The 21,133-nt window shown below is 39.9% G+C and overlaps 2 protein-coding genes across 2 annotated transcripts in view; one reads left to right on the forward strand and one right to left on the reverse strand.

Annotated features, from left to right (window-relative positions):
• Window positions 1–14,354, forward strand: part of LOC145987804 (uncharacterized) — a 72,330-nt gene extending 57,976 nt beyond the window's left edge. The window contains exon 2 of the mRNA XM_083122510.1: window positions 13,320–14,354. Within this exon, the coding sequence (XP_082978636.1) occupies window positions 13,321–14,157 (837 nt within the window). The 5' untranslated portion in view covers window position 13,320 and the 3' untranslated portion in view covers window positions 14,158–14,354. The remainder of the gene's footprint in view (window positions 1–13,319) is intronic.
• Window positions 1–21,133, reverse strand: part of LOC145987803 (RNA-binding protein 42) — a 131,479-nt gene that overhangs the window by 61,741 nt on the left and 48,605 nt on the right. The window lies entirely within an intron of this gene.

A 21,133-nucleotide genomic window follows, 5' to 3' on the forward strand; every position in this document is an offset into this window, starting at 1 on the left:
ATTTTTACTTTCGCCATTTTTTCCGTTTGCCATTTTTTCCGTTGCCATTTTTTCCTTTTGCCATCTTTTCCGTTTGCCATTTTTACTTGGCCATTTTTTCCGTTGCCATTTTTTCCTTTGCCATTTTTACCGGACACCTTTCATGGTGGTGAGAAACGACCTTTTCTTTTGTGTCTTACATGCCTGGTTTCATATTTATAGCCCCTCTAACTTTCAGTGATTCATCCTTTCTTTCGTTCACGTAGCCTCCAAGTATGAACTGTGCTGTCTTGGAGAAATAATCCTATCCCTCTTAAAAATTATTCAATCTTTTTAAACTTTACGACAATGTTAACCAAGCAATAAGGATTCCAGAAAAATATATTTCAACAGTTCACATTTATATTTTAGTACACTAATGAATTAATAAAATAGTATTTTCTATTTTTCTTTGGACCGAAAACATGATTTACTAAAATTTCATATATCATTGAGAGGGAAAGGTGCAACATCAACACAAGTATTTTTATAATGAACTTATGTGATCTAACTTGTCCTCCTCCGTAGCCGAGCGGGTTAAGGCGTTCACTCGTCTTGAGATCGTTCGCTGCGGGACGGCGTAGGTTCGAATCCAGCTCTAGTCGTGAGGAAATTGGGGAGCTCCGAGTGAGTGAGCGTAATCCGGTCGCGAAGTCCTACAACGGCTGGGGGTCGGTCGGGCTGACCACCCGTCCCCCTAGTTTGGCTGCAGATCTCCACGCCCCCTGGGTGGCTCGCGTGGGAGGGAGGCGAGCAGTCGGTAGGTAAGCCTTGGCCCGATATTGGGCTGTTGCGCTATAGGATTATTATTATTATTATTATATGATCTAACTTACCCAGAAATAAAATTGATAACTTTTTCATTCCTTCTGAAAATTTGACAACTTATTTCTGATTTTTTTTTTAAAAAATGGCTACCGGAGTATATATTATTCAAATTAACTTAAAATCTAAGATTTTATCTTCAAAATATCATTGAAGCAATTTTTTAGAGTATAAAATTGTAAATAATTCCCAGAAGGCGGGGCACAGGAAGGAGTGCCCCTTCCTTGGAAAATGAAGGTCAACCTAAAAATATATATTTCACAGATATAATTTTATTTGACACAGTCATTTGCGTTTATTATTAAATGGATATCGCAGGGACATATGCAGGGTTCGGAAAGTGACTTTTTTAAAACAGTTACAGTTAAAAAGTAACTGAGTTACTTGTTTTAAAAATCATTAATTGGAATAAACTAATATGTGAAGACTTACATGCATTTTATTTATGCTTCTGGCTGGTTTGAAAGTTTTAATAAGTCTTAATTGTATAAGTCTTCATATATTTATATTATTCATTAGAGGCGGAAAGTATTCCTGTAGGGAGGGGACAAATTATCAATTATTTCTAGTGGAGAGGGGGATTGAGTTTCAAATAAGAACACCTCTTTTCGAATTCCCCATAACAACAATAAATAACATGTCATAATAATTTTCTTCAATATACTACAAACTCATTGTAATTTTTTTATTGGAATTAGGAATCTTATAAGCTGGTATCGAGATGAGACAAGACTTAGCATAATCTCGGCTCTAGTTGTAAGCACCAATCTCGATCTCGAGGGGAAAAATTTCGGTCTCGTCTCAAGTCTGTAGCATAAGAAACATACACAGCATGTCGATGCACAAACTTTCACAGCGTATAGAGGACGAGATAAACAAATTTTCTTAACAACATTTTTGTACATTTCGACACAGCTAATCCTCGGAAAGGATAATTTTATCCTGAATTTATAAAACTGAGCTGCACAAGGCCATGGCTGCCACTGACGGATTAACTTTGCAATTGATTAAAATAAATAAAATATATACATGATCTATAGTGTTGCTCACGAAATGAGACACGATACGGGACAAGCTTTTTTGAAATTCGAAATGAAATTGAATGCCTGTCACGTCTCACTGTTGCGATGAGACACGAGACAATACAAGACGGCTCGTGAAAAGTCTCGTCCCGTCTAGAAACTCTAGAAGAATTACAAACAAAAAACATTAAACATTTGCAAATATTTATTTACTTTGAAAACCCTTGGAAACCCAGACCAGCGTTCATTATGTCTAAAAAAGGATAACGTACAAAGAGTAATGAACGAATATCTAAACTTTTTTAAAATACTTTTTAATAATTGGAAGTGACTAAAGGCCTGCACAAGACCTGGAGCAGACCCGTTCGCGAGACATCGCTCCTGAAATGCCATGCAACCTGCGCAACACCCTCGCTTGAGCAGCTTGTATGCCCACCTGCACAGATCGTTCCTGGCAGGTATTGTGGACCCGCCGGGTACCCGCAGTCTTACGATACCTAGTAGGTCTCAGTTCGTTCTTTCCATCAACTGCAGACCCCTCCCTCTGCATGACGTAGTTGCTTCGAGTAGAAACTGCACCTGGCCCACACCGTTCTGCAGTGTTGCCAACTGCAATAGATTTTCAGTACTTACAAAAGGGAACTCGAAGCTTCGTAAGCCACATCACCAATGAAATGAGATTTACGAATGTTGCTACCCCCCCCCCCCCACACACATTGAAATAGGTTTTCCGTGGCACAGGATCCATAAGTATATGTCGTAAACAACCAATATACGTATATATAGTGATATAGGACAGGACTGAAACATGTCACGTTCGACGCTGAGGTCGCGAGTCGAACAACACACTGTTCTACTGCGAACACCAGGGCCGTAGCCAGCCAGGGCCATTGCCGTTACCCTCGTTTGGGGGGTAGGGCCAAGTACTTGGATAAACGTGCCAACAAGAACAATCACAATAATAGTAATAAAGTAGCATGAAAGGCATTATAATCCTCATAAATCACGCAAAAAGGGGGTAGAAGTCGGTTCTCACGCGCATTTGTGTTGAAACAGAGGATCAGAAATATTTTTTTTCAACACGTCAATTTCACATTAGCTAATAATGGAAAACAAGCACACAAACTGTTTTTGAAAGAAAGAAAGTGCATGATAAATGCATTCCGAATGTACAGACATATGGCATGTAAAATTTCCATCTACAATATTTTCTTTTCACATGGACCGACGTATTACATAATCAATTCATCCAACTCGTAACAAACCAACATTAATAGCAAATAATATCACGGGCCGCCATAGCATTCTCTGTTTTAAAACTTTTCTCACTTAGATCGTTCGGCGCTCAGGGCCGACTCCCGCTACCCCTTTGCTACGGCATTGAACTTGATGAGACTGGATAATATTTTATAATATATTTCTACTTTCATAAAATTTGAAATCAAGGGGTTGCAATTACCCCTCCATTCCCCCTCTGCAGGTGCCCTTGGCCGTCTGGAAGGAAAATGCAAGAAAAATATGAAAATTAATTCCATCTTGAGTACCCTTTAGCCCTGCTACTCTTAAATTCTGCTAGTCTGTTTTTTCTTGTACTTTAATGTTTGACCCCCACCCTGACCCTTCCGCTAGACTTAATTTCCGTCCAAGCTTGTGAGCAATGCACCCTACCCCCTCTGGTTGCGCCACTGCGTGCCTGGTTAAGGCACCGTGCAATGAAAAGCAATTAGTTTTCAGTGAGGAGATTTTTGTTTGCTCGATCATTCATTTCAATAAATGAAGCTGTAATACTGCGTGCATTTCCTGGCAATAAGATAAAAACTGCTTACGCTGAACTGAAATCGCTAAGAATATAAATTCTCCTTGGAGGAGAGAGCTCCTCCTAGGACCTCGTAGGATTTACGAGCTACGTAAGTAGGCAACACTGGCTGAAGCTGTCCACGTGGTGATGAAACACCTGGAGCGACACGCTGCCGGAGGGCTGTTTCCTTCCAGCAGGTTTTGCAGGCGCCCGGGTCTTGTTGAATGCCCAGTTACCTTGTAAGCGCAGAGCGCCTGGAAGACGAAGAACCCGGGTAAAGACGCAAGTCGACTCGTTGCCGTGGGCAGGCGAGCAGGTATACCTGTCCTCGCGGCAAGCGGGCAGTGGGTAGGTAAAATGCAGATTATGCTGGCCTCTAGAAGTGACCCATCGTTACTTGTTGCATACACTGCGTGTAGACGAACAATATAACTTCAAAAAGGAAATCGAAAAACTAAAGAACTATTTAACATCCATGTTCACAACATGCCTGTAGGTGTTGCTATGTTCATTCGCAGATTTTGGTTTGCGAGCAGTAGCCATTTACCACTGCACAAAATCAGCAACAAAGTATTTGCATTTTCTATCACTATCACAGATCAAATAAAGGGGCTCGTTGGTCTGCAGCTATGAACCGAGTGGACCTGTTTGTTACCCCTTAGGCGACTTTCTGAAGCAGATTCCATTCTCAGTATGAGGAACGTTTACATCTGGAAATCTTTGTCAAGACAAGAGACCTGGCCACAGATTCTGGTCCTGGGAAGGATTAAATGCGCTCTCCCCCTCCCCTGCTCTTTTAACAAGGAAACGAGGAGATAGTTGGCATCTGTGCTTTCAGTCAGCCTTGAAAATTTGGCTTGGGTGATTCCACGAAAATCTTTAAAAGTTGCCAAATGTAGCTCTTGTCCCACGCCACAAATATTCAAGTTTGCAATTTAAGTGTCGTAAAGTAACTATTACTTGTAACTAGTTGCTTCCAATCAATGCTTCATATCGACGAAGTGTTTCTTTCAGGGTGCGGCACTATTATGGGGGAATATTCCTAGTTTACAAACCTTCCACGAAAAAATAAAATCTGCGTATGCCCATGATTATTGATTATTTCACTGAAAGCATACCCTTAGAATTACTTATATTAGAGTGAGTGGTTTAGGAGTGGTTATGTCCAGGACCCTTGACCGACAATACCCCTCGAGAATGATTTATGTCAAATTTTTAATCAATAGATTTAGATTGAATGATTTGATTGATTTATTTGGTGTTTTAAGTCCACTTTATGCACAGTAGCTAATCGGAACTGGACGTACAGTTTAAAGTGGGATCCGAACCACTATATGTGCCTCCACCGAGTTTATAACTCGACACCCCTTGATTACAAGGCGATGACACTACCACTGTGCCATCGGGAAGGCATTCAATAGATTTATACTATGATGTAATACGTATAAAATGTGTTTCCGAGTGCAGAAATCACAAATAACAGGAGATATTGGATCCCAAAGTATGGACCGTGTAAGTTAAAATAAATAATAAAACCTACCTCGTACTACTTTCACTGCACAGAAACAGTGTCGGCGATTAGGGGGCAAGGGGGGCAGTTAACTCCCCCCCATTTTTGACACTTTTGCCCCCGCACTATGCTAAACGTTCTCTACCAAGAGATAGTAAACTGTCCTTGCCCCCTCAGTATTGGCTCCTTCCCATCCCCAGTTTTGGAACCCAATCTCCGCCACTGGACCCAGCAAAGCCATTCAATAGAGGAGAAATTGGGTTGAAGAATGCCACAAAATGAAAATATTTGTAATGTTCTCGAAACATACTGACTATCCGAAACATAATTTTTAAAATGCTTCTACTGAAATTGTATGTAAGGGTGCCCTTACAATGTTGTTAACCCCCTCTCTATATCTCCATGTGTATGAGGGTGGGGGTTGTGGGTGGGGAGCTAGTTCTTCCCCCTCATCTATCGACTAGCATGGGTTAAAAATCGGTGCAATTGAACAAATTACATTAACAATATGAATAAATCACGTAATAAGCAACATTAAAATATGCTGCAATTTAACCAAATATATGACTACAAACATACGAGAATAAAAAGTATTACACGAGCCTCCCCAATGTCGTAGTAGTATCATTATCCCATCTGAGCATACAGGAACAAACAATATTCATCCCATAATATTCGCAAACTGTCACGGAATAGATTTTTGGAATATTCGTATGCAAAGAAATGAATGTGGATGGCCAAGGGAACTAAGTATTTTTGTCATCAAAGTCACCAAAGCTATTTAATCTACAACTTATAATGCAAAGTATATTTCTCATTAATTTCATTCCGTGTATTATAAAAGTTAGATTATCAACTACTTTTTAAAATGTGTCTTTTTCCTAATAAATGTAAAAAAACAATATAAGATATTATAAGGGCATGCTTTCAATCTAATAATTAATAAGAACAATTCATGGACATCAGCAGGATTTTTATTTTGGTGGGGGAGAGGTGTGTATTCCTCCACAACAGTGTCGCACCCTGAAAGAAACACTCTGTAGATATGAAGTTATCATGTCCCTGCAATACCCTTTTAATAATATACACAAACGACTGTGACTGAAAGAAAAGGATGCGTGTGAACTGATTTGATTGATTTGGTGTCTCAAGTCCACTTTATTCACAGTAAGGCTAATCGGGACTGGACCTACAGTTTAAAGTGGGATCCGAACCACTATATGTACCTCCACCGGGTATCGAACCAGGGACCCCTTGATTAGAAGGCAACGACGCTACCAGTGCGCCATCGGAGAGGTCTGAATGTGTGTAAAATACGTACTTTTTGGTTGACCTTCATTTTCCAGGGACGGTGGCACGGCCCCCCTCCCCCGTGCCCAGCCCTCTGTGCATCCAGGAAAACATTATTTAAAATTGTATGCTCTAAACATTTACTTCAATGATATTTTGAATTAGAATCTTAGATTTTAAATTAATTTGAAAAAAATAAAATCTGGTAGCCGTTTTTAAAAATTTTCAGAAATAAGTTGTCATATTTTCAGAAGGAACGAAAAAGCTATCAATTTTGTCTCTGGGTAAGTTAGATCTTATAAGTTCATTACAAAAACACTTGTGTTGGTGTTGCACCTTTCCCTCTCGATGATAATTGAAATTTTAGTCAACCAAGTTTTCGGTCCCAAAAAATTAGATAATAGTACTATTTTATTGATTTAATTGTCTACTAAAATATAAGTGTGATATGTTGAAATATTTTTTCTGGAATTCTTATTATTTGGTTATCATTGTTGTGAAATTTCAAAAAGATTGAATATTTGTAAGGGAGATAGAATAATTTTTCGAAGACAGTGCAGCTCACTTGGAGGCTTTGGGAATAGAGGAAAGGATGAATCACTGAAAGTTTGAGAAACTGTAGAAATGAAACCAGACAAGTTAGAGAAAAAAATATGTAGTTTCTCACCAGCATGAAAGGATTAAATGTGCCAAGTTTCATCAAAATCTGAGAGCATAGGTTCCAAAACCTCTCTTTTTACCTTGGTTGAACTGACATGGAATGACATGACTTATATATACATAGGGCAAATATGTTAACTTTTTAGTGCCTCGTTCTACCCAATGAGTACAGGGAAAGGATTGTAACTTTCTTTCATCTCCAATAAGCTCATGTTTATATCCGTATAGGAACTGTAAATCTGGAGAGATGTATAATTAAAGGAAGGAACTAAATACCAAAACTTCCAAGTGTCTACATAAAGAATGTATTTTCTTGGTCAATGGGGGTAAAACCTACCACTAGACTAGAGCATGGTTTATCAAAATATGGTATGCAGTACTGGTACACGTGCAATGTGTTCAGAAAGTAAATACTCGGTCGATGATGGCGTTGAGAGCGAAAATTAAGATATGAAATCAATTAAGACCAAATCGTATAATTTCATGCCATTGCCACTTGAAGTTCTTGGAGGGACATAGATTTCCATTCCTGGAGTGTCTACGTGTGTGCTAGAAAGATTTCCGTAGGTAACAGAAAATAAAAGCAATAACAGTCTTAAAATACGCACATCTGAAAGACAAAGAACAAGAATAAAAGTATTCGAGTGATAAGACATTCAAAGTAATTTATTTGTTACCGCTGCCGCATAAAGTAGGAGCTGTATGTGAGTGATTAATGTTATCTATTGGATGCGTGTTTGAGCTCCCATCCCCAACGTAATGGAGTTTTTATTTAACTGCCCTTTATAAAATGATGCCGGTACGATTTCATTTTCATCTTAAATCGAATTTATTTTTCCTAAATTTCCGGGGACAAATTTAGTACAAGAACTTCCACTTTTCCTCTTCATCTATTGTTTATAAGAATTAATGTGACAATGGATGGACTTTTGTATGGCGTATTATGTACGTAAAATCTTTATCCAGTGTCACAGCACATGGCCGTATTTAGAGAGGGACTTTGGATGTTCAAAGGTTCAACCCCCACCCCCCCTCGAAACTTCTGACATGTTGTATTGATGGACGTCCAGGAACCAAAATCAGTATCTCATTTTCAAAAACTTATTCGAAGCTTCTCAAAATACAAGAGGGAGACAATGCTGAGACGATCTATGTACCTTTATCAATTTCATCATATCATCTTTCATCCTCATATTTGCAATCAGCTAAAAGTAACAGAAAGCGAAGTAAAGAAGGCCAAACCAATCTAATGATCGAGCTAGAATTTTCAAACATTTGCAATTCCCGAAACTTGTGCAAAACATTTTTTTCTCGGAATCACAGCCCACCTCCATTGCTCCATTTTCACTTCTGCTGTTGTCTTTCCAGTGTATTTTTCTGGTTTGACTGAAAAATGGGTTTGGGGTTTCCCAAAATTGCCTTTCCGACCTTTAAGTTGCCCCATTTGATAAGGTTTTAATCCTCCTTGACAGGAGTTCAAACCTAGGACCTCCAGCTTCGTAGCGCGTTACGTTCACCACCCTCCACCCAGCGGCCTATGTAGTGTATACATGCAGTCCTATAAAACACATACTTAGTGCATAGCGACTGTCGTCTGTCGACGGTTTGGTAAGTACAAGAACAATTATGAGCATCGGGAGGAGAGGATCGAACCGAGATGATCCATGGACCCCCTGGAATTTGCATAGTTTATTTCAAGATACAAAACATTTTTACTATTAATAAGAGAAATAACAAAACAGTTTTATTATTGATAAGAGAAATAAAGTTCAGTTAGTATTCGAACAGAATAACAAAAATAAAAGTTTCATTAACTTGAAAAAAATAGTGTACATTAAAGAAACCATTTTATATATATATCATAATCTACCATTTATTCGAAATAATAAATGGTTCCACAATTTTGAAAATTCTATTTTTTTTTAATAAAATGTTCAGCTCTCTCACTTTGAAAGCTTTTATTGAACAACGAATATAAAAGATATTAACAAAAAAAAATAACTACACATGTCGTGTACTCTAACTGTATTAAATGTAAAATATACAATGTTTTGATTTGATTTAGTTTATTTTACTTCGCGTTTTGTGCCTCTTGGCTAATTTGCGAAGATGGGGATGAGTGATGAAATGATGAAATTGATGAATGGACATTCACAAACAACCAAGCCCGACCGGGATTCGAACCCGGGACCCTTGGCGTCGCAGCGCGATGTGCTAACCACTCGGCCACAGGGTCGGGCTAAAATATACAATGTAAAACAGCTATGATGTTCATCTGGTGGATCGAGAACGAAAGTCTCCTCACGGATATAATAACAGCAATAATAATAATAATAATATTAATAATAATGAAAATTATGATGATAATAATAATAATGGAATTAAATTATATAAGTTTTATGGTATTTTGATTAACATTGTATAATAATATTTATTATTATTTATATTATTGAAATTTGATCAATGGTCTGATCCCTCCCAAAAATTTTTGTTGAACCCTACGGCCATACCATAGAAGGAATTAAATTCCTCCACCAAACTGATTTGACGGAACAGAGTTCCGTTGTATTCCGGGTCTGCTGCATATCTACTTATTTAATGAACTATTCACATTTCCATAAAGTGTAAATATTTATTCAATTTGTTCAGGTTTTCAAACGGGTGGCGACAGCCCCCACCTTGGCATGTATATTTATTTATGTATGTGTGTGGGGGGGAAGGGGTCATCCCCCAAAGAATGAACATTTGCAAGCTGAAAGAGAAATTCCCCTTTTAACCTTCCCACAAACAGGTATCACTCAGGCACGGACAGACGCACAGATTTACAAAGATAATCACCAAATAATGAACAAATAATGCATCCCTGCTACTGTTTCTGGCACCTAGAAATGTGACTCATTTTTCTAGATGTCCCTGGTTGATGTGATGTGGGAGCAGTTTTTCTTGATCTTAGCATAAACAGTAGTTTCCAATAACTGGATGTTCTTGACCCATCCAACTAGAGCCCACAGGCCATATAGCACAGATTAGACACACATACACACACTCACACAAAAGAGGCAAAGTTGAAATGAACGATTGCATGGAAATTACTGCCAATACGTATATGCAATAATAAGCACATTAAGCTCAAATATACACTAACACCTGTGACAGAACTCTAAAAGGTTGCCAGAGTATCCCAAATCAAGATATATATATGAATGAAACCGTTGAAAGCATATGAATTTTCCTCAAGGTAAAAATGCAAAAAAAGCAAAAATCAACCCACTAGTAATGACGTGAGGACTGGTGGAGGGTGGTGGAGGGTGAGGGCGGATGGAGGGTCATGGAGGGCGAGGGCGATTGTGATCTCGGAGGGTGAGGGCGAGGGCGACTGCGATCTCGGAGGGTGAGGGCGGTGGAGGGCGAGGGCGACTGCGATCTCGGAGGGTGATTGCGGTGGAGGGCGAGGGTGAGGGCGGTGGAGGGTGAGGGCGAGAGCGATCTCGGAGGGTGAGGGCAGTGGAGGGCGAGGGCGAGAGCGATCTCGGAGGGTGAGGGCGAGAGCGATCTCGGAGGGTGAGGGCGGTGGAGGGCGAGGGCGACTGCGATCTCGGAGGGTGATTGCGGTGGAGGGCGAGGGCGAGAGTGATCTCGGACGGTGAGGGTGGTGGAGGGCGAGGGCGATTGCGATCTCGGAGGGCGATTGCGGTGGAGGGCGAGGGCGAGAGCGATCTCGGAGGGTGAGGGCGGTGGAGGGCGAGGGCGACTGCGATCTCGGAGGGTGAGGGCGGTGGAGGGCGAGGGCGACTGCGATCTCGGAGGGTGAGGATGGTGGAGGGCGAGGGCGACTGCGATCTCGGAGGGTGAGGGCGGTGGAGGGCGAGAGCGATCTCGGAGGGTGAGGGCGGTGGAGGGCGAGGGCGATCTCGGAGGGTGAGGGCGAGGGCGATTGCAAACTTGGAGGGTGAGGGCGGTGGAGGGCGAGGGCGACTGTGATCTCTTAGGGTGAGGGGAGGTTGACTCAAAATGAACACCTCTGTTCCTTATGGCCCGAGCTGAACGATTGGAGGAAGATGTGCGAAGGGTCCTGGTCGAAGGTTCTTTTGTTTGTGTTTTCTACGCCTCCCTTTAACGCAATCACGGGGGTAGTAAAAAATAAGTAGGGTGGCACTGGCAGAGGGGCGTGGTTATACTTTCTGCGGGGGCATTACTTTTAATGTGCCTCTAATTATCATACAAAAAATAAATATTATAAATATTTCCTGTTATCTGAGGACCCGGGATGCGTCCGCCCACTCTTCTTGAGCCATTCAACGCTACGAACCCTCGAAAAACAAAAGGTTATTCTCAATGTATGCAACCACAGTTGTCGCAATAACGGTACACATTATCAGGCCTGGTCAACCCACAGTATTTGTGGAAGAGTGCTCTCGTATGCATGTGTAGACTGCTGAGCGAGCAGCGGTAATGGGGCGTTGTAACAGGAGGAAAGAATTAAGTGAACGAGACAGGAGGCTTCGACGGTCACGTTCGTGCCGTTTGAAACCTCTTATAATTTGATTTGTAAGCAACAGTGCCGCGTGGCATTGTAATCATTCCAGAAGAAACAGAATGTGGTTCCGTGGGAGGGCTCCTTCCCCTGAAGTATTTTTTTTACCTCTCAGTGCAAGTGGCTCTCCTCTCTTACTTACTGACCTTGAGGTGCAGTGTGCAGGAGGGAAACTCGTACCGAACGGAGCACTTTCCGGCCTCCCTAAGTGCACGCAAGATGTGCAAGCATGCTATTTACAAAAAATCACAGAGATATCCACTAGATATGCATGAAGAAACCTCAGAATACAGTAATTTGGATTAGATAAAAGTTTTAAAAATACAGAAGTTCGAGACAGATGGACTCTCGAACATGAAGTCCATCGGTACCATTCCATAAACTGAGTCAGGTACCTAGGTATAATCAAAGTTCCAGTGGTCATCGTATGATAAAAACAACTCTTTAATTCTAAACCCCAAGAACTTGTTCATTGGCTTACAAGTATGCTGCACATACAAACATTGCAACATTTGAACAAATACAATCTTTACCGTCAAACTTCTGCATAAAACATTGTCACACTTATATGTGATGTGCTTCCTGATGAATTAAAACCTGCCAACATGGAGACTATCCACCACTGATACTTCCCACTAGCTACTACCATGCTAATTGTGACAATGAAAATGAACAAATTTGTTGAAATAGACAAATGACACACAAAGAAACATCCATGCCCATGATTAAACTTGGACCCTTCAAAACTCGTCCGCAAGACAACTCTCTTCATATGTTATTTCAAGGATATTTCAATAAATTCATAATTTAGAAAATTGCCTTTAAATATCAGTATAATTATTAAAAAGAAAAAGAATGCAAACAAGTTAAAATATATCAGGTTAAATAATTATCACATTCATGTTATTTGCAAAATATAAATATTATTCACCTACTGATTTTGGAGATTCACTGTCACCACACACAAAAGCCAGTGAAAATTTCGTAAGTAACCTGAGCTTGGTGTTTATTACACAATGTGTAGATCATTTTGACAACATTCAACACAGTAGGCCAAAAACAGGAATAAAGTGAACATGCACATATTACTGATAGGATTGACAATTACAACCACAAGAAGCTTTCCAAATCAAAAGAGGTGGTAGATAAAGAAACTGTTGAAGCTCGATTTATTGCCACTTTTCGGGAACAGTTGACAAATATAAATAATAGTGATGTTAAAGATGAATGGGTAAAATTGTTAAAGCCAATATTTGTAAGATATTTTGCCAATTCCTATATTTTACAAAAGAAATGGAAGATCTTCAATATGAATTTAGCTTTCAATAATTTAACACAGATATATTCAAATGTAATAATTTTTGAACATTTGTTAACTGGCAACTCGTAAACATATAAGGTTGTTGTAACTGATATCATTTCATCAGGGCACCATATAAAAGGCAAAGTTCCCACCCAAGTCTTTTAACAGTCACCAGGTGGGTCAACCTCACTGAAAAGTTTGGCATACATGAAATGTGTCGAAACCTTGACTATTAAAAAGGTTTAGTCACTACAAGAAAAAATACTGTTTTCTATGAGTTCTGCTAGTATATTTTGTTAAATTATAATTTGTATATTCTAGTCACTTGAGGAAACTAATTTATATTTTCTTCCTTACAGGATGCGCAGATGCTCATTCTCAATATGGCTCTTAATTGTGGAGCTATTCTTAGTCTTTGACTTGTCAGCTACTTCCAGTCACGAGAAGTTGTCATCTCCATGGAAGGCTAGTCAGGGATCTGAGACTAAAAAAGTGAAACGAAGCAATGGAAATTTTGACGAGTTTGTTGAAACAAATGAAGACCTGCCACCGTTCGAAGCACCACAAAGAATATGGGAGATGTGCTCTGTCGCAGCGGAACCAGAGGCATGCATGCTGGAAGCTGTGAACGAAGAAAGCCGAACCTTTTGGATCATGTTTCTGGAGAACCTACGCCGAACGTACTGCAACTCGAGAACATCTCGCCTCTGCTTATTTCTGGATTCTCTGTCGCGTGGTATTAGCACCACCGAAGCAGAAGCTGACGACGAGAGGGCACGGGACGATGACAAATGGTACCCGGAACAAAGTGCAACTCAGCCAGTTAACTGGATCCACAATAAACTCCGAAAGCAATACGTAGAAGGTTGGTACCGTACCCCTAATTCCCTTCAAGAATACGCTGAAGATCAGTTTGCAATTCCCAAGAAGAAAAACGTCTTCACGTCTCGTGGCTGGGGTGCAGGAGGCATGCCATTCAGTGTACTGTACATGAACAAGCAAAAACCCAAAATCATCAGTTCGGTCCCACAACCAAGAGCAGAGATGGCACCAACACCTGCACCGCTCCGCAGGGAACCGCCTCATCATCGCCACACGCAGGTGGGTCTACGAAATGCAGTAGGATTACGCCGGAAACAGTACCCAATCATTCCACAGCTCTTTGTTTCCTATGGATGGGGTCCACTGGGTAAATAGTTATTAAAACAATACTTCCTGTTCAAATGTGAAACTTTTCAAGTTTTGTTGGAGTTTGTTCTGTGCACAAGATAAAGAGTGCTACAACCTACATTCCATCCACTGTGAGGACAATATTGCATGTGCAGCCTGTTACACAATATTTAGTTATACTTTAAAAAAGAAATAAAACTGTAATCACAGCATACATATATATTTTCCTCATTTTCATGGCCATATCCATTGTTACTGGCATTATACTGTTTTGTTGGAGAACAAAATGTGAAAAAATGCTGTACTTTAATAAAGGACTAAAATATAATGAATATAAATGTAAGATTTTAATAATGAAGTGGCACTCCTTATATTGAAATGTGTTTTTTTTTTATTCTCTATGCTGATGACATCACATCTTTGAGAATGAACAGGTAAATCTGAAGGGACATATAAACAGTTAAAACAGTGCAAGTGAAAAATGTCGCTTGGTAGTTCAGTTGGTAGAGCAGTGGTACACTATGCCACAGACCCAGGTTCAGAGTCCTGGTCTAGCCTGAATTTTTCGCTTCATCTCTAAATTACGAATGAACATTTCTGGCTATCTTACATATGCCTGAAATGAAACTGTTCAGTTATTGAACACTTGAAAGACATGACAACAAGGTGCCAGGTACAGAGCAATTACTAAAATTATGTGCAGGAGAGTTCTGATAATCGAAAATGGTCAAAACTCAGTAAATTGTATTTGGCATTTCGATGAAGTGATTATGAAGGTATATGCTATATCTGCATTAAGGGAGACAAATATTCTCAGAACTTATTATTGTCAGTTATAAAATATTACTGTGTCATTGTGTTCTATTCCATTTAAGGCATACACATAATGTTGTTCTGTTATAAATACTACTGCATTAATATATCTCTGCACACTGTAATGATTGAGCTCAAATGCACAAAATGTATGGTAGAGGTGCTATGCTCCTGTCGGAAGGGCATCTGACTGCAATGCAGGAAGTCTAGGTCATCTAAGGTTGGGATTTTTCTGACCTTATCCCTGCATAAAAACATCTCTGGGGTTCAACCAGTCTCTAATAAGTGGCCGGATCATGGTGATTGTGACATCACATCCAAAAATGTCCACAGTACGGTGCAATGAGCTTGGGGAACATTACCTAACATAGTAATATGCTATAAATTATCCAATAGAACAGAGAAAAATGCCAAATTCACGCTATGAACCTTTTAACTTAGTGAGCTGATAAAATTAAAAAAATAAAACATTTTTGTTGCACAGGAGGGTGCACCATTGACACAAAATTAATAATATTTTTTCTATTCATACTTGATGGGGTCGGAAAATTGTTCACACATTAATATTAAAATAAAGTGCAAGTTAGGAGAATAATATTTGTCCTAAGCAGGGCAGGAAGGTAAAATTTGAGCATGGTTATTCAGAAATCTGTAGCTATGGTTCTAGCTTTCCCTTCCAAAAGTGCAATAAGATTATTATCAACTGCAGTGAAAAGATAACAAGATATACTTAATTTATTAAATAATAATGAAACTAAAATCCATGGTGCAACAACCCCTTGAGCTCTAGCAAGAACCCTATTTATACTTTTTCCTTCAAAACTGGATTTGTATGGTGAAGCACAAATATTTTCCACTGTTAACAAAGATATTTCTTCAGAATAAACAACCATTTATATTTGATAGTCAAAGGGTTAATTAACAATTAGGGAATTTATGATGCTCTCATGTAAGATTTCTTGCTCATTCATATAACAAGGACAATCACAGAATGAGATATTTTTGCAATTTTATGAACTAATGTGTTTCAAGCTTCAAGAGAAATATTGGATCATTAAAATTATTGGCAAATTTACCAATAATCCAATATACCATTACAAAGTACAATTTAATAAATTGGTTCACTAATTACTTACACGTGGCTAATTGGGCCACACACAATAAATCAATAGGTATGAAAATCTATTTCCACAGCTACATTTTTCGTATTTGTTTTCTCATTTTACATTGCTTTCAAAATTTCTGGGTCAACTGCAACTACATAATTGAAGGACAAAGTCATAAAATACACAAAAGAACAGTACATAGGGTTCCCACCTCATTTCGTTAAAACAAATTCCATGACTTTTCCAGATTTTTCTTTGTTTAGACCATACATAAACTGTGTTTACAATATTGATTTCGAATGGCAAGAAACCTCATAAGTTTGAGTATTCCCTTTACGTGAAACACCCCTCTGAAGAATTTAGCATTTACAAATATTTGAAAAATCATATCCACTGCAAGTCGACAGCCATACTTAATATTCACAGAATTTCAAGGTTTTTGAGTATCCTTCCCCCAACCTCCTCTTTCCATGCACAATGTTGAGCCTGGTGCCATTATGACAATGACCTTACATACCCTGTTCACACACTGTTTGCAAATTTTACTTTTCTTTTAAATGCAACACCAGTATAGTTCATTGACATACGAAATACCATAAGTAAATAAATAAATTAAGTTGAAATTTTATATCTGATCTGGATATATCTTAGGCCCGCTTTAGCCGAAAGAGTTTTCCTTAGCATTTATGCCAGGACCAAAATGATACCATGTACACTAAAAAATCTTATGGCATTTCAGGTGCCATAGCATATTTCATGGCATTTCTCAAGGATAGGATCGGTCCTATTTCCGCAGCACAATCAATTAGAAGCGACCTCTAGGTCACGAGTGCAGATGTAATGGCGACCACATGAGATGTAAACAACATTTCACTTCACATTTTTAAAAGATGATAACTATCCAATCAAGAGGAATTTAGTTTTCTACAAAAAAGTTTTAGGTACAAAGTAATGGTGCTGGTTAAATACATACTTTATAACGTACACAGTACACTTATGGAAGAATATTTTAGTTGTTTCAATTGTGAACACCGTGAACTCGCCATAGATGGTGTAACACGACGTGCCTTTCATAGTGTATATATTATACATTATAATTGCAAAATCTTATAGAAATGTTCCATGAAATGCTTCTGTATAAAGTATTACCTGCTGTAAGATTTTTGGAAGCATTTACACAGCATTTATGCTAGTAAAAATGTTAAAGGAAATGCTTCCGTCTAAAGTGGGCTTTAATTAGGGCAATTGGTACTGGCCAATACATGTGATATAAGTACCAGGAAGTACTGATTGTAATTTATACACCAATACTGGCAGATAATTATCCTGCAATTTTATCTTTTGCATGATATTCTTGCAGTCTATTTATCCTAGAAATTATTTAAAAATTTGAAATTCCCATGTGATTATATAACAGGTACAACCTTAGTGACAATGAAGTTCGACCAGTCACAAATATAGGAGTGCATTGTGAAAGAAGGAGAACACATGCATATGCTGAATATATTTTATTCAGCATGCTACATGGAACAAAGGAAAACATAAATTTCCGCTGCAACACAGCAATGTATGGTGTCCACACAAAATAAAACATTTTCGTCCATCTACACGTGACATTGAAGTTCGACCACTGTTAGAGGGGATCCTGTTTACCATGGTGTGACGCTGCCCCGTCGGCGAATAACTGTGGCAATGCGTCGGGGTATGCTGCGGACGAGTCGTTCAAGGTATTCCACATCGATGCGGTGCCATTCCTCCTGCAGGCAGGCGATAAGAGCAGCCACTGTCGTGGGTCCCCTCTGTTGCACACGTCACTTAAGAACACGCCACACATTCTCAATGGGCGAGAGGTCGGGACTCGATGGTGGCCATGGCAGAGTTCGCACGTGATGGCGAGTCAACCATTCTCTTGTCAGCCGCGCTGTATGAGGCCTGGCATTGTCGTGTTGAAAGATGAGACGCCGCCTGTGGAACAGGTGCCTTCGCACTGTGGGAAGATGCCGCTCCAGTATGCGTGTATAGGCATGTGCATTCACAATGCCTTCGCAGACGTGTAGTGGGCCAACCCCAGATGCCGTCATGCATCCCCATACCATCACTGACGCAGGTTTCTGTACCTGACGTGCATAACATTTTGCTTCATTCTGTTCCTCCTTCCGACAAATGACTGTTTTCCGTATTTTCCGTAGACAACATTGAAAATGGATTCGTCCGTCCACAAAACACTGTTCCACTGCCGAAATGTCCATCCCCGGTACATTCGTGCCCACCGTAGTCGATTGCCTTTGTTCAACATGGAAAGGAAGGGTTTACGTTTCACCTTGTACACTCGGTAACCGCATCGCTGTAGGTAACGGCGAATGGTTCTGGTTGACACTTCAATGTGAAAGCGTTCTCGAGTCCACAGTCGTAATTCGGCCACAGAAACATGATTGTTGGTCTGGATATAGCGCCTAAATATCCGTAGGTCACGCATGCTCAGCAGGCGTTTTCGACCGGGGGCCTTACCTGGCTCTGTAGTACCCGTATTTTGGTGGTGTTTGATGATGCAGTGGACGGTTGACTTGGGTAAGTTCAGTTGGCACCCTATTTCCCGTTCACTTGGGTAAGTTCAGTTGGCACCCTATTTCCCGTTCACTTGGGTAAGTTCAGTTGGCACCCTATTTCCCGTTCACTGAATCCATCCCGTTGCAACTCCACCACTCTTCTCCTCACGGTGTTATCAATAGGTTTGCCCCTGGCCATGGTGATGATGCACTGCGGTTCCTCGGTGCACAGCATGTGCTTATATACGGCGGACTCCCTTATCGTGTCCGTGACGTCATGCTTCCGTCGAATGCGCCACTATCTGGAATTTTCCGTATGGGTCTGGTGCCTGGTCGAAGTTCAATGTCATGCGTATAGTTCCCCGTTTTTGTTCTTTACGTGACCTTGGGTGCAACATGCTGGGATCACGATTCTTGCCTGCTCACACGCCTCCTCTTACACACATGCGTCACTTATGCGGGTCACCCATTCCACCGCCTATGCCTCTATGCATTTATCACATATTCTGGTTGAACTTCATTGTCACCAAGGTTGTATTTCAATATTCTGATGTAAGTCTTGAATATTTTAAAGAAAAAACTCTTGTATATTGATGCATATAATCATAGTGGAATTCTTACACACTAATTTTATTATCATTATTTCACGCATTTGTATTAGTTGACAGTGGCATCAGTTCAGTCTTTCCAAATATTATTGAACTTTGCAGTAATGCTTCATATTTCACATTTAACACACACCACTTCAAGATCTGGTAGCATATGTGTTTGGCGGTTAGGGGTCTGCACAAAGAGTGGTGCTTAACCTTTTGGTGCCCAAGCGTCTCGAACGAGATACTCAAAAGTAACCCTCGGGGTACCAAGCATCTCAATCGAGACGCTGTGTCAAGGTCGTAGGTTTTACGTTATAACTTTTCTATTTTTGGCTAGAATTTCGATTTTATTTTTTTATATTGTTCCTAACACATGTATTTAACAGAAATGTTTTTTTTTGCATTTCTTTTTGTCTTCATGAAAATGGAGGGGGAAAGGCGGGAAAAGGGACTTCTCTTTTGGGTCGCTTTTCAAGATCAATTTTTTGCCGACAAAGGAAGACCGGCTTTGTTGTTCTAAAGTAATGCTTTTCACTCCCTCCTGCTAAGTGCAGTCGAAGGAAGCTTGTTTATCAGTATCCGATGTCAAAATGAAAGTTTTCCATGAGGGCGCAAGCAGGGGGTGGGGGGAGGGGGACACTGGTTGTTGAATCTGCCTTGTGAGAATGGAATTTCGAAGCGCGCTGAAGGAAACCTTTGTTTTTTTTAGCACAAGTGTCCACAAGTGGCAACAGGGGTTACCCAGCATTGTCTAAAAATAAAATTTCAAGCAGCTGCAAGATTTGTCACTACGTTCTAGCTTTTCGTCCGTGAATGTTGTGCGTAGGTGTCATTTTGTGCCCAAGCCCGAGGACATTTTTTGGGTGAAGTGACAATTTTTTAAAATAATTTTTGGGGGTTTTCTCCCTTCCTCCTCCATATATTCACCAAATTTGCATTAATTTTGCATTTCGTGCATTTTGACATTTTTTTCAGGGCGGGGGGCAGGGAGAAACACCATTTTTTTAAAGAAAAGTATTTGTGAGGGGCTTTCCCCCCTTTCCCCCTCCATATGTACGCCGAATGTGCATAAATTATATATCGTCTGAATCTGTGATTCATTCTGCGTACAACGGTATATCTTTCATATCTCTAGGGCATTTAGTTTCTGAGCTATTGCATTTTGAAGCTTGAATCAGTGGCATCCCGACCATTCCTTTTGGGGGTACATCTCAAGTTACATTGGTCATACGACAATGATGCAAATATTTTTCTGTTTCTTACATGCCAGCGATAATTTCTATGTGCATTTTGAACTTTTCATATCCTTTTTTTCGGGGGGGGGGCGAAACCCCATTTTTAAAAAAAAAAAAGTATTTTCAGGGGATTTCCCCCTTTCCCCCTCCATATGTACGCCAAATGTGTTAAATTATATATCGTCTAAATCTGTGATTCATTCTGCGTACAACGGTATATCTTTCATATCTCTAGGGCATTTAGTTTCTGAGCTATAGTCATTTCAAGGTACCGCTGAATTTTGAAGCTTGAATCAGTCGCCTGCCGACCATTCCTTTTGGGGGTACAACTCAAGTTACATTGGTCATATGATAATAATGCAAATATTTTTGTGTTCCTTACATGTCAGCGATCATTTCCATGTGCATGTCGACAGTGTCATGTACTTTTTTCTTAGGAGGAGGGTGGGGGAACCAATTTTTTTTTCCGAAATTTTGGAATTTTGAGAGTTAGCCCCCTCCCCCCCTGCCACATATACGCCAAATTTGCAAAAATTTCATATAGTCTGAATCTCTGGTTCATTCTGCATACAGCGGTATATCACTCATCTCTCTAGGGCAATTAGCTTCCGATCTACACTCATTTAATTGAAACTGCATTTTGCTCAAAATCGGCTCGGTACCCAGAGGATTACTTGTGAAAAAGGCCATGGGCGGCAAAAGGTTAAAGT

The sequence above is a fragment of the Lepisma saccharinum genome, chromosome 5 (assembly GCF_977018435.1).
Source record: "Lepisma saccharinum chromosome 5, izLepSacc3.1, whole genome shotgun sequence".
NCBI classification, from domain to species: Eukaryota; Metazoa; Arthropoda; class Insecta; order Zygentoma; family Lepismatidae; genus Lepisma; species Lepisma saccharinum.